Raw genomic sequence first — 14,723 nt, forward strand, 5'->3', positions numbered from 1 at the left:
TCTTAGTGTCATCTACTCAAATTTATACCGACACTACCTCAACATTTCCTCTAGCAGCTACGTCCACATTGGCTGACGATAGAGCCATACTTCCCACAATTCTGAACCTGTCGTCTCCCACAGGTTTTTGAACAAGATTCTATATTACAAAGCTGAGCTTGTAGGTAGCGATTTGAGGGGACGGGGTGTTTGTTGATTGGTGTACGTTTGGTACTGCATGGGACCAAAGATAGATCTCTGTGGGACTTCGCCCTAAACAGGGTAGTAGTCAGAGATGTTCCCTGGCTGACCTGAAACGAAAGAAGGTGAGTGTGAGGAGTGTGTATTGGGTGGTGTGTGACTCACGGACACAGAGACTCTCTCTCTCTCTTACTCTCTTCTCTCTATCTCTCTAGCTTTCTCGCTGTCTCGCTTTACCACTCCTCCCTCCGTCTTTATGTCTCTCACTCTGGCTCTCTTTCACCCGCTCCATCTCTTCCTCTTACTCAATCCCTCTCTTTCGTGCGTTTTCTATATCTTGCTCTTCCTCGCTCTTTATCTCTGGCTTCCTGACCCTCTCTCTCTCTCTCTTTTGCTCTTTTGCTCTGTCACTTTCTGTCTGTCTGTCTTTCTCTCTTTCACACTCTCCCTTTCTCTCTCACTCTCACACTTGCTCTCTGCCTCTCTCTCGTTCCGACTTTCACTCTTTTTCTGTTTTTTCTCTATTTCGGTCTTTCTCTCTGTCTTTTTCTCAGCTTGTAACTAAATTTGGGTCCCTTGATCGGCAAAAAATGGGTTAAACGCAATTCAGTAAGCTTCAGTTTATATCAGCATTAGATAATTACAATGTCGACCATCACCTTACTAGATGGGTGAAGACCTACTTGGAGGGGAGGATGGTCAATATGTGCTTAGGTGGTAGCACTCTTAGAATTAATGTAAAAGGAGGCTTCCACAGGGAAGCTGTTTGTCACCTCTTTTATGGCTAATTACAGTAAACAGCTTAATAGAACTTCTGAATAATTCAGGTTTCTACAGTCAATTATTTTCAGATGATGGTACCATAATGCTCACCCTTGACTCTTTCACTATTGATGGAAAATGCCATGGGATTGCTTTATAGGTGGTGTTGTGACAAAGGTTTATCAATTAATCCTGCTAAACTAGAATTGATAATGTTTAACAGGAGAAGAACATAAGGTAATTTTAAAAACCCTAAATTTCAGGGCATAGAATTAAAGTTAGTGGATTCCATCAAATTCCTTGGTGTGACACTTGACAGGAAACTTGATTGGAAAGGTCATATTAATAACATATACAGGAAAGGCACTATATCAATGGTACAATGTAGGAGAATTGTCGGTAAAACATGGGGCATCAAACCATGGGTAGCCAAATGGCTATATACTGCAATTATTCTACCTAGATTCTTTTTCGCAGCTTTAGTGTGGTGGAAAGGTCTAGAAAATAAAGGGAATAGTAATAAATTAAGGTCATTTCAAAGACTAGGTTGTTTGATGATGACAGGAGCATTTTCAACTACACCCACCCTAGCACTTGAAATCATAACCAATACCACACCACTTCACATTGAGGTTAAGGTCAGAGCACTAATCAGCTGCTACAGACTAATTAGCGAGGGCAGTTGGAATCATAAGTGCAACAACATAGGTCACTGGAAAATCTCACAACTATTGAGTAAGGTTAACGGTCAATTATTAAGCGTTAGTGATAAAAAGATTAAAACCCCTTCGGGGAAAAAGTACTTTCAGGTAGTCACCCCTTGTGATTATAATTACAATCCGGATGATGACCATCGTAACATAGACTGCTACACAGATGGATCACTTATCAAAGGAAGAGGGAGTGGTGCAGGAATCTACATACCAAAATTAGGAATCAGCATCTCCTCCCCTCTTGGCAATAACACCTACGTTTTTCAGGCGGAAATCTGGGCCAATGTGTGTTGTAGAACACTTATGGAAAATAAAATTAAGGGAAAAGATATTAAAATCTTTTCTGACAGTCAGGCTAGTCTTAGGTCATCACAAAAAGATTTGTCAACCTCAAGACTGGTGGAGGAAACTGTAGATCTTATCAATAGGATCTCTTTCAGGTTTGAGAATAAGGTGACCCTTATTTGAATACCAGCACATAAAGGACACCATGGCAATGAAAAGGCGGATGGCCTAGCCAAAGAAGGTTCTAATACTGCGTTTGTTGGGCCACAACCGGTATTACCTCACTTTATGAGCACAGCGAAAGAGAGTATCAATAACTGAGGCATGAAACAATCCCTTAGGGAGTGGAATTTATCCCCCGGACACAGGCAATCGAAAGAGTTCGTTAAGGCGATCAAACCAGTAGAATCGAAATGGCTATTCTCTATCTCAAGGAAGGGAATTAGGAGGCTGATAGGTATCCTGACGGGCCACTGCCCACTGAGAAGACACCTCTTCGTAATGGTTATTTTACCAGATCCCTTTTGCCGCTTCTGCGAAATAAAAGTAGAAACGGCAAGGCACTACCTCGCAGTGTGTGATAGGTTTGCTAGGTTTGAAATCTTTGAAGGAGAGGACATCACCAAATCACTCCCCGAGATAAAGTGGTCCAAAATCTTGGGGTTTGTGAACAAGTCCAAGAGGTTTATGCAGGACAAGTGAACCGACCAAGTCCCGGACCTTTTAGGGATGGGGTACGAGTCTACCCAGGCATTTAACCCCTCGGGTCTTGGTTGCCCACCCTGCATAATATATATATATATATAAGCTTTAATTTGATATCTAGTTTTAGATGACATAGGTAAATATTCAGAGAGAGGCAATCGATTGAAGGTATAAGATCAATTAACCAGTACCTTATCGGATGTAAAATGTATTAATATTTCTTGAAGATAAATCAGTCCACGATCGTTTGGTATAAATCTTTTGAGGGCAACTGAACCACGTGCGATTAACTACCTAACCTGGAGATGCTTCTCGAAAATTGGATGGTTCGAATGGTCAATGTGATACTCAATTCATAGGCTGATTATGAGGAGGATACTAGGAACTACAAGAGTTTGGGATTTCCCAAGCACTGCAGGTTTTGACTTAGAGAACTTTCTTATTTCCTTCAACTCAACTTGATTGATTCTTCTTTTAAGTCTGTTTAGCCGTATTACTCCTTTGACTTTTTTTGCCCAAAAGAAAAAGAATAAAAAGAAAAAAATTTCAGTTCTGGTGGGTAAATGACAGTTGCTGCATTGTTCCTCGGAGAGATAATCGTAGGAATCCAACTGCTTTTAAGTTCAGCTGTGACATTCATAGTTTGTCCATCCAATTTTTTTTTAACGTTGATGAATCTTTATTCCACTTTCTAGATGTGCCATTGCAATCTCTTCCTGATTCTTCCGAATTCTTCTCTCAGGAAGTTCTTCTTTGTCCAGTAACTTCTTGCTGGATGAAAGCTCTTCTCCTTGACGATAACATTGCTATGGAGAGAGATTACATTACCTCAGTGTAGGATATTTCGCAAGGTCTTCGACGGATGTTGGAGGTGGAGCATTACTGCTTAATGAATGTGGCAATGAGTTGGGATTGGATTTTGAGATACGTAAAGTTTGCAGAAGTTCAGGTGTTGTGGGCTGTCTTGTTCTCTACAAGAGTTGTAGAACTCGTACTGAACTCCTGGGATCTACTCAGCCGTAGTCATCAATGTTGAATTGGTTGACAGTAGATCGGTGTTCTGATTCTGATGATCTATCCAGACATGTTAAATATTTATATTTTATATTATTACATTTGTTAATAATAACAACTATTTCATGCTTTATAATACATTAAATTAGTAAAAGATTCTTCAAATTCATAAAGTTAGGCTATAATAAGTTATATTTAATTTAGTTAAATTTTGTAAATTAAGTTATATTTTTCTTGAGAATTATTAATCACATATTTACCTAATTACATTTTACATTATTAGTTTTTATTAAAATGATAATGACTATTTCATGCTATTACACGTTTGTTAAAATGGTAATAACTATTTCATGCTTTACAATATATTAAATTACTAAAAGAAAAAGATTCTTTAAATTGATAAATTTAGGTTATAATAAGTAAACTTTTAAATTTTGTATTTAATTTGGTTTGAGAATTGATCAATCAATTTTATATAATGCAGTAATAGTAAATTATTTTCAAATTAATTTCCATATTTCTTTATTGTAGTTATGTGCAAACATAATTAAACATAAACCGTTGAAATTCGAAGATACTTTGTCTATCTGTATTTGCCTGTTTTAGCGAGGATTCTTTAACCATGATTACTGTCTGGTACGTCTATATGGCACCTCCTTCCTCTATTTCTCCTTTTTGTTTTGTTTTGATCCATTCGGAAATGGAGGAGTTTCTGGCCCGAAATTAAGGAAATGAATTTCGAAGCTTAATATTAAAATTAGACCAATACATTAAAAAACCATCTGTTAGGCCTTTGTGAGAAGTTGTGGTTCCGAATCCTAGAACAAAGGGGAAGAAATCCTCCTGGTGATTTATACACGGTATACATGGAATGGTTCCCAAGGGCTGAAGAAGCTTCTCTCACGATATTTATTCATTTAGCCCAGTCTCTTACACCCTGGTAAATCAGGAAGAAAGTATTTGAATAATGTCGTCCCGTGAGGGGTCAATTATTAAATCTCCATCCCGCGCGATTTCGCCTTAGATCCGGACTCGTTGCATTAAGAGTGAAATTATTATCGATTGTATTCACTCTGTGCCCCTGAATACAATTAAAATGCCTTAGCACGAAGCACCATTTATGCCGACTGTTAATGTAAATAGTACGAGGTCGATTGTGATATAAACGACCCAGTTTTTGTCTTAGACAGCGGTTCTTCTGTCATCCTGGAGGGCTTAACTACCCCCTGGGTGTCGCTAGTCTTAATTAAAAGAAGGATTATGGCGTGATTTGACCCCAGGACACTAGCAAGGTAAATATTGTATGATTCGAACGACTTAACCACTTGACCATCGCGGTCCCATGGACTTTTTTGATAATAATAAATACAAATAAATAAACCAAGATAAAGACAGTATTCTGTACCATTTTATGTTATAAAATTTCACCATACACATTTAAGCATTTTTTAAACTTGAAATGTAACATTACGCCCGTGGATTTTACAAAAAAAAAAGAATCTTTTCTCGACAAACCAGACAAACAGTTTTTAAGGTTTGAATGTGAATTGTTAATATTAAATATTATTGTTAACAAACATTTGGACAAACTCGAGAGGCTGCTACAGATGGAAAAATTGCTAATACCGTCTAAATAAACTGCACAGCGAGAACAAGCAGACGAGGTTGATTTTCCACCGCAAATTTTACATATTTTTTTGAACAAGAGAAACGAATCTCAAGTTTTTGACAAAGCTTGATGGCAACATAAACTTTAAGAAACCTTCCCAGCCCAGTACAACTTGAATAGAGTTTCCCAGGGAAGCGTTCTAGGACGAATTCTGTTTCTGTTTTACACCAGTGACGTGCCCAGTCTATTATTGGAAAGTATTAATGAATCATCGACAAGAAATTGTAAAATTAAAATAAATGAGCATGACTCTGTAAACATTACCTTTATAAACAGAAAAATATAAAATACATATTAAAGAAAAATAAAAGATGATATTGGGTACCACGAGAAAAGGGAATTTTGGGTAACGAAAAGCAGACACACTGGCCAGAGGAGGATTTGTTTGACTTATTCTTGGGATAACAATAACAAACATAGAATCCTCCATCACAGAATGCATCAAAAAAAGACAAAAGGAAAATTGGAGGAACTCTGTTAGACAGAGCAAACGTACACAAAATTATCCTCACTAAGACTGGCAAGTGAGTTCACTGCTACAGTTAGACATGGCTAAACTCACAGGAGTGATAAGAATACCGGTCACTGGCATCTGAGAAAACATCTGCAAAACACGGATAATAATGGGGTCATTTGTAGTTTATGCAACGAGGAGAAAGAAACCCATATCATCTTCGAATGCGAAGCAACCGCTCAAAGGTGGAGGAGAAACATAACTTGGGATACAAAGACATCTCAGGAAAAGAATTGTAGCAACGACAGTCAATGATCCATTACTCCTTAGCTGAAGGATCGAGTAGAGTGGTCTGAAGTAAGGAATTAGAAAATCCTTCCTACAATAAGCCAGAAGGCTGTAGTGCTTGGGGAATAAATCAAGCCCTAGAATTCATAATCATAACCATTAAGAGCTAACAACAAGAACAACGCCACCCTGTGAGACGACTGATGAGGAAGACTTCTTAGAACTTCTTAGACTTTAATTTGAGCTTTAATAGACTAATAAGGACACCAATGGTTGAAACCTAAATTTTTCCTAGTTTTGCGTGCAAAATTGTTGGACACGACCTAGAAATATTTCATTGTGTTGGCCCTATGAATGGAACCTCGTTTTGTTGATGCCATAATTTGGGAAGGACGGTCCTACTGTTCAACACAAACATTAACCACCTCCCAACATCAAGAGCGACGCATCAGGAGCCAGCCTAACCCAACGGACTATCTATTATTTATTCTATAATAGATATAGACTATCAATAGAAATAGACTATCTATATCTATTCCACCCTTCGCAACGTCACCGCACGGACAACCAGAAATTTTTCTTCTGGACTCGTATGCCCACGCTAGCGGTTCTTGGTTCGAATCCCGGCGCAGCTGTTAGAATTTTATGTGAGATTTTACGAAGAAGCTCAGAGTGGATCTTCCTTCACAATTCTTTCAAATGTCAGGACGTTTTTTCGCAAACTTTGAATCATCAAGAGGTTGTTTTTCCGTAGCCTTGAACGTACATGACATACGATGTATTGAAATTTGGGGTGGTAACATGTAAAAAAGAAACACAATGAAATTCTTTTTTATGAGTCTTTCTCGCAAGAAGGACATGCTGCTGAAGAAATAGTCCATGGGAAAATTTTAGCTCAAGTGCAACGTTTGGTAAGAAATGGTCGGCATCTCTTGGGAACCGATGCAATGTTGTGCAAAAACCAGTTTAAAGTAGTGTGAGAAATTTTTAGCTTTACTCCATATTTCTTGTTTTTTTGACAACCTGAGATTCTCATAACACATTGAAAGCAGACAATATAACAAAAGATCGAAAAGGAAGCTATGATTATCTTTCAACAGTCTTATCTCATTATTTCAAATGTAACTGCCATCCTCACCTTCTAGTTTATCTATCTAACGTGTAATCTAACGTTAGAGGGAGAGAAGTGGAGAAATTAGTACAAGGCGAAGATATTTTTGACTTAAACCAAAATAATCCTATATTTACACTATACAAATATAATCCTATATTTACCTGATATAGGGAATTTCCAGTCACGTACGAACTAACATAATGAGATCCAAAATTCTTGACAAAATCCCTGACACTAGGCACATTTCCGACTTTGAGCCTGGCGGCCTGCGCGGCGACGGAGTCTTGGAGGGTGACCGTGCTCAAGTCAAAGTGTTCAGGGAGGTAAGCCGAGTCCCTGTGCCTTGAAAGCCTGAGGAGGACGTAGCAGTGCCCGCTGCCGACGTAGCTGACGTTCAAGCCCAGGTTGCGAGCCAGGGTGACGTCCGACCAGCTCCCTGTGAACGCTCTCCACGGTTCGTCGAGTCGCTCGATGCTGAACTCTCGGAAATAAGCCTGGAGAAGTTGCTGGACATCGTCGCAGAACTCCATGTAGAAGTCGCCGTGAAAAACTGTGTTCTCCGAATTGTCGATCACTCTAAACATTTATGTCATTGTTATTAAAGAAAAATCAAATAAAAAAACATCGGCGGAAAATCAAAATAAAAAAATACAAAATAAACAAATTTGATTTTGACTGTTCATGTTGTTGGCCAGTCCGGGGTTTTAGACCTCGTTTTTCCATCGAAGGACACACAAACTATCGTACTCAAACTATACATTCACTTAATATACACAATAAAGAAACTCAAAGGAGACATTTATCTAGCAATAACCCTTTTGTCTCGAAAAATCGTAACAAGGGATACATATAAAATCTTTAGTGCTGAAGCAGACTTCTCATATCGGGAGACATTCCTACATGCTTTCTATATGGAGACACAGAATGACACGCTTTATATGGGAGACATCGAACAACCTTTCTCTGCATCTCTTTCCCTTCTCTCTTTTCTTCAGCCGCAGTTTTCCCTGCCTAATTAACCATTTTTAACTCCTAATTAACCATTTATCATTTCAAATTAACCTTTCTAATTTCAAATAAATCTTTTAAATTTCAAATTAACCCGTTTTAATTTCAGATGTTAATAGTTAATATCAAATTGATCAGTTGTCTTTTTAATTTGAAATTAACTCTTTTAATTTAACCCGTTGTAATTTCAAATGTTAATGGTTATTATCAAATTGATCAGTTTTCTTTTTACTTTGAATTGAACTGTATTTTAATTTCAAATTAACCCACTTTTTGATTTCAAATTAAACATTTTTATCTTAAAATGACCTTTTTCAAAATGCAAATCAATCATCAAAATGTAAATTTAATATTAATTTTTTTAATTTCAAAATAACACGTTATCATTTCATATTAACAATTTTTCACTTAAAATTATATTTTTTAACTCTAAATTAACACTTTTTAATTTCAACTTAACCATTTTTTGATGACAAATTTACATTTTTCATTTCAAGTGAACCTTTTTAAGTTGAATTTAGCTCTTATTAACTCCGAATTAATCTTTTTTCTATCAAATTAAACCTTTTAATTTCGCATTAACACATTTAATTTCAATTTTTAATGGTTAATGTCAAATGAACCAGCTTTTAATTTGAAACGAACTCTTTTTACTTTTAAATTTCACCCGTTTTAATTTCAGATGCTAACGGCTAATATCAAATTGATCCGTTTTCTTTTTACTTTGAATTGAACTGTCTTTTAATTTCAAATTAACCAAGTTTTTGATTTCAAATTAACCATTTTTAACTTAAAATGATTTTTTTAAAATGCACATTAACTTTTTTAATTTCAAAATAACGCTTTTTAGTTTCAAGTTATTATTTAAACTTTAAATTAAACCTTTCTCAATTCAAATTACTCTTTCTAATTTCAAATTAATCCTTAAATCTGTAAATAAAAATCTTTGAAAACCTCAGACGTGAGTTAATGAATGTTTTTGACGCGCCATCAGATCAAACTTAAAGCAATCACACCATTTCGTTCCTGTTTATAATATTTAGGCTAACAATGAATAAAAAACGCTAGAATGTAGCGCCAAGGGAAAACTGCAATAATGGATTTTAAGTAGAATTGAATGAAACATTTACAAACTATGGGCTTTTCGTTGTAGATACGATTCGGATTTGGTATAAACAGTGTCTAATTATTATGATTATTATTTGAGATTGCATAGAATTTCTAAATAGCGCGGAAAGTGGACAAATAGTTCATTAGTGACCCTGTAATTTTATTACACCCTACGCTTCTCGGCTCGATCCCGGCTTCGCCTTCGATGTGAGTCGCAGTTGGTCCAATTATGTATGAATAGGCAATCATATCGCTACGCTAAGTGAATCTTAATTATACCACGTCGAAAACTTGATTATTGCATCTGGTTTTCTCATCGATTTTATAAAAAAAACGGGATGAACCAATAATTGTTATTGGCAGTAGACACATCTAATTATGATACGAAAATATTTGACCCCAAAAATGTATCAAAAAAGCATCGTGATGTAATGTAAAAACGATTTTGTCGTAAGATTTCTGCTTCTGACGTTGAAGGTTTGAAGACTGAACATCAAGACATTAGAAATCTATTGTCCAGCACCGCACTGCTGTAAATCCGGATGATCGACTCAGCAGTCTAGGCACTGTGTTCAAGTTGGTATTGTAAAATACTTCCGTCAAATTTCCCATTTTTCATGAAACGAATGAGACTTAATAACACAATGACCTAGTTGACAAATGAGGTGTGCATATGGAAAGCAGATTAAAACTAGTTTTACAGACCAGATTATACGGTGAGATTGCCTCGCCCAATAAAGCGAAAGTGCTGCGTTGAGACATACTAGGACTCGCCTGTTTATTATACGTTCAAAGAAGAAGATATATTCCAGGCGATAAATTTGGTAGTTAGAACAGAGTTATTAGAGGAGCTAAAGGATATGTCCCAGGATCATAGCATAGGGTAGCACCGCTGTGTAGTCAGCAAAGGAAGCAAGAAAGGTAAATAAAGCACTGGATTGATTGGTCATTGTCTATCTGAGGTGTGTAGAAGAGCTAAAGGCTAAAGTTCGGGATTAGATGATAGCAGAGTTATAATGCTGTGTACCCGTAACTGGGGACGAAAAGACTAAAACTGCACCTATGGAATTGTCTAGTATTAATTCTGCCTAAATGGAAGAAACATGCCCTTTACCCGAGATTTTTTAAAATTTGTCGACTTTCTTCGTCGTCTCAGGACCGGCAGGAAGTCGACCACTCAAGAACTTCAGCCGATCTCTGTTGTGATTCGAGACCCGGACAAAAGCCAACAGAAACGTTTCTTTACTCGCAATTTGTCATGAGGACCGACGGTTCGACCTATTATGGAGATCTCAAAGTCGATTGAATTACCGCTTTGTCGTAGGCAGAGACTTGAAGACGTCTAGCATCGGCTCGCGAAACACCCATTTCCCGTCCGAATCGTTCCTCGGGACGACCCTCATCGAGATGCTCAAGTAGCCGAATCTTCCAAAAAGGTTAACGGCTCCTCCGACCCTCAAGTGCTGTTGAGTTAATCCAATTTCCGAAATTAAGAATCCAATCACAAGGGTGAAGAATTTCATCCTCTGAAAAAAAACAACAAAGCAAAGCGAAAGTTAATAGTTAGTATAACAGAGTAGCTTGGTAATAAAAAAAACAGAAAAGCATTAATATTATAAATAAATATGTGTTAAATAATAAAGTGAAAACAATATATAAATGTAACGTAACGGGAGGATAAGGGCACATTATCAAAGTGATTAGATATCCACACGAAAGATTGTCGAAGGAAGGTTTTGGAATGGCGTCCTGTTGGATTTGAAAGAAAGCAAGGCAGACCCAAAATGAAACGGGACCAAAAAGTAGCAAACTGCAGTGAAGGAAATATATGTTTGCGCTGGGCAGAGTGCTATGAATAGGTAGCTTACGTAGATACTGGCCTACTACAGGAATAACAGATCAGCACAAGTTAAATTAAAAAGATAAGTACAATAACATGTCCATAATTGTTGTGTACAGAAATAAACCCCAACACTCTGGGAGTGGGAGTGCCACAGGGCAGTGTGCTCGGTCCAATCCCTCAACCGTTCGACCTCAGATATCCTACTGCACTCTGCACCTTCCAAGCTTCCTTCGAGAACGAGACCGAGATGCTATCGTATGATTTTAATCTTGGGGCCAAATCCTGCAACTCTTCTACACCTTAGATATCCTGACTAGACCCTCTACACTCGTTACTTCTTTCCCAGCGACACTGTGCTCTCAAATTCTGATTCATGGATCCAGTACCTCCTTTACCTAACATATCCTGACTACATCATTCACCCTCCATGGTTCTTTGGCTAGTAGTGGCCTTCAGAAACCTCCAGAGCCAGAAGAATGTTTCAGGAAACAGCGGATCAGACTCAACGAGACCAATCCTAGCAAATAACCTTTACCCTATATTGAATCTGCAACCACTCTCCCGACAACCAATGTCCGTTATTCGTACTTTACATTGATAAAAGACATACACGGTACACTCGTCTCAAAAGAACAAAAAACGATAGCTCAACTACACATCACCACTATAATCAGGAAATATAGAATGGAGATCGGCCAAGCGTTCCATCCTCCAGAGCTCTCTCCAGTCCAAAATCCTTTCTTGCCCAAACAACGTACTTTATATCAAACTTCATTGTTCTCATATACAAACAAATCCAATTTGTCCTCGAAACCTTTCCTACAGCGATTTCCTCCCTAGTGAGGAAAGTGAACTAACACTTAAAAAAACTAAAAAACTAAATTTAATTACTGTTGAACGCAAATAAATGCAAATGTATAGCACTAACGCAATAAAAAATAAAAAATAGACGTATTTGAAAATCTAAAGCTGTTGGCAGTTTAGTTGGATAAGTTCTTGTCATAGAGAGCTCATCAAAACCATGTACGAAGTTGGGTTCCTTATGGAATGTTTAAAAAACGCTAAACTTCTGTTTGTTACTTTAGGGCACAAAAAGTCCTAAAGGGATGTGAGGTTTCTTAAAAACCTTGAATGTAAGAGTTTTAAAAGGAAAATACAGAAATGTTCTGTCCAAAATGTTGGACAATATGATCACTTTTGTTACTTACTGTGTTTAGAAAACTGACAATTCGAAACCCTGAGATGACCCAAATTCATGTAAAAAATTGGTTCTACTAGTCACAGAAAGCTTTAAAAATATCCCAGATGTACAAAAATTCGAATAATTTAAATAATAATTAACCAGGCACCTGATAAAACCCGTTTTAGTGTGGAACTGACTAACAATACGAATAAAAACAACAACCAGAGAAAATTCGATTACTCGCATTTTTTGTGGTCGGAGGTGGGGGGAAACGGCAAATTTTGATCCCATTTTTTAATCTATGTATCAAAGTATTATTTCATCGCACCAAATTACTCACAGATATCGATAACGTTATCTTTTTTTTTTAATTCCAAGCGATTTTCAATTTTTCGCCAACCTTGAACCTCGTTAAATTTTAAGTCGAGTTTCTTTCAGTTTACACCGGATTTGCTACAATTCACGGATTAATGTGTATATCACGAGGAAGGCGACAATAACAATCCCACCGGCGTGGTCACGTATCTTCCTTGACGAATGAATAAAAAAAGTAATTTTACTTCTGAACGCTTTTGAAGACCACACCGTTGGGTGTTGCCTGATTCAATCTTTTCAAACACATTTGCGTCGGATTTGATCATTCATTACCTAAACTTGAAAGATGCATTTTTTAAAGATAATGTTGTTCATCCATCGTGACGACGGTAAGTGATGGTTAGCCAAGGTGCACTGTTGACAAGCCACTGTGTCTACATCGACAAAGCGTGACATTGCGGACTCTCACTTACCTCCCACGAGGGTCTGAAATCGAAATGATTTCGGGATCGACATAAGGGTCCCCGCATCGTTTCAGCTATTTCGAAAGATTATTAGTCTTTCTTTGATTTTCCGGGCCAATTTTAACATGTTCTTACAAAATCTGACGGTTTTAAGACGATTGTTAGTCAAAGGCAAAGTCACCGTGAGCTGTTCAATCAGAAGAAATTGATTCTGGGCATAATGTGAGATTGCAAGTCTCATTCTCGTTGTCATTCCATAAATTTCAGCCTGTCCTGCTAAAAACCAAAAAAGCTGGAACCGCCGAAAATTCCGATTAAGATCAAAAATTCACTAATTTCGTGGTCCGCTTGACCAGTTAATATATTACAATCAATTAGCCGAAGATCGTGGGTCCGAATCCCGCTCGTGCCATTGACTTTTTTATCTCAACTAAAAACCTTAATTGATTGTAATATATTAATTGTTCAAGCGGACCACGAAATTAGTGAATTTAATGATTAAAAATGAAACATACTTCACAAAAGCTCTCCGTGGCAATTTCATTTGTCGTCGAGAATCCAACCCGATTACACGACATTTGAAAAATGGCAAAAAGGAGGGAAAATTCAAAAGGTGCGGTCGAGAAGGGAAGTTGGTGTCCGAGTGGATCGAGGTCACGATAGCTCAAGTGGTAGAGCAGCGGCGTATCAGGCCGAAGATCGTGGGTTCGAATCCCGCTCGTGCCATTGACTTTTTATCTCAACTAAAAACTTTAATTGATTATTAAGATCAAACTTTGACGAAGGAGGAACTTGTTATTCATATGTACCCAGTTTCCATGTAGGTTCTTTATGTGAATAATCGCACGAGGCACAATTGCTCTCAAACTATTTATGCCAAAAGATCGCGAACGGATTTATCTTTCCGAAATATTCATAAATTGTAACTGAAAAGTGAGGGTTGCCCGACCTTATACCCTCAATCGATTACCCGTCTCGGAAAACCTGTTAATAATATTTATTTATGTCGTCTAAAAGTTGAAATCAAATTAAAGCTTTATTGATTTGTTTTTAATAATATTTTTTGCCGAACAAAGGACACAGCTTTTCTTTACAACCTGGTGTTCCGCTGAAATTGATTTGACTACTATTTTCGTACTTGTTATTTCCAAAGGACTTCAATTTTTTTTTAAATAAAAACCCTGATTTGACTGAATACCCTTTGAAGGTATAAGAAGAAAGGGGGAAATACCGTTTTTTGAATTACAATATTTTTCGTTTTTATTTTTACAGTCAGAAACTGGACTGTATAAAATTATTCCATGATTGAATGTACTAAATATTTGAACAATTTTCATAACATTTGTATTTAGAATAGAATAGAATAAATTTTTGTGAATGATTGAATTTGAACCAATTAAACCAAGCGAATATATATGATTCGAGAATATATATACAGGGTGAATTGCTATTCGTGCTACAAACTTCTCCAGTAGATTCTTCACCCTAAAATGAACAAAAAAGTTCATATTGTCCATGGTCCGATTCTCAACCATTTCAGAGTAATTTCGCTTTTTATCGATTTTGAAAGATATCACGTCCTGGCGTCGGAAAATCGTGATATCTTTTAATCTAAA

At 37.1% G+C, this 14,723-nt stretch overlaps 1 protein-coding gene across 6 annotated transcripts in view; it reads right to left on the bottom strand.

Annotated features, from left to right (window-relative positions):
* Positions 1 to 14,723, bottom strand: part of LOC106667157 (torso-like protein) — a 112,740-nt gene that overhangs the window by 3,131 nt on the left and 94,886 nt on the right. For 5 of the 6 annotated variants that reach the window (XM_014394889.2, XM_014394888.2, XM_014394887.2 and 2 more), the window contains 2 exons: positions 10,614 to 10,828; positions 7,346 to 7,760 (listed from right to left, as the gene is read on the bottom strand). In XM_014394889.2, the coding sequence (XP_014250375.1) occupies positions 7,346 to 7,760; positions 10,614 to 10,828 (630 nt within the window). Of the gene's footprint in view, positions 1 to 7,345; positions 7,761 to 10,613; positions 10,829 to 12,353; positions 12,373 to 14,723 lie in introns of those variants that run through there. The other variant, XM_014394893.2, reaches the window with a different exon arrangement.

Source organism: Cimex lectularius, unplaced genomic scaffold (genome assembly GCF_000648675.2).
Source record: "Cimex lectularius strain Harlan isolate CLEC.00 unplaced genomic scaffold, Clec_2.1 scaffold207, whole genome shotgun sequence".
NCBI classification, from domain to species: domain Eukaryota; kingdom Metazoa; phylum Arthropoda; class Insecta; order Hemiptera; family Cimicidae; genus Cimex; species Cimex lectularius.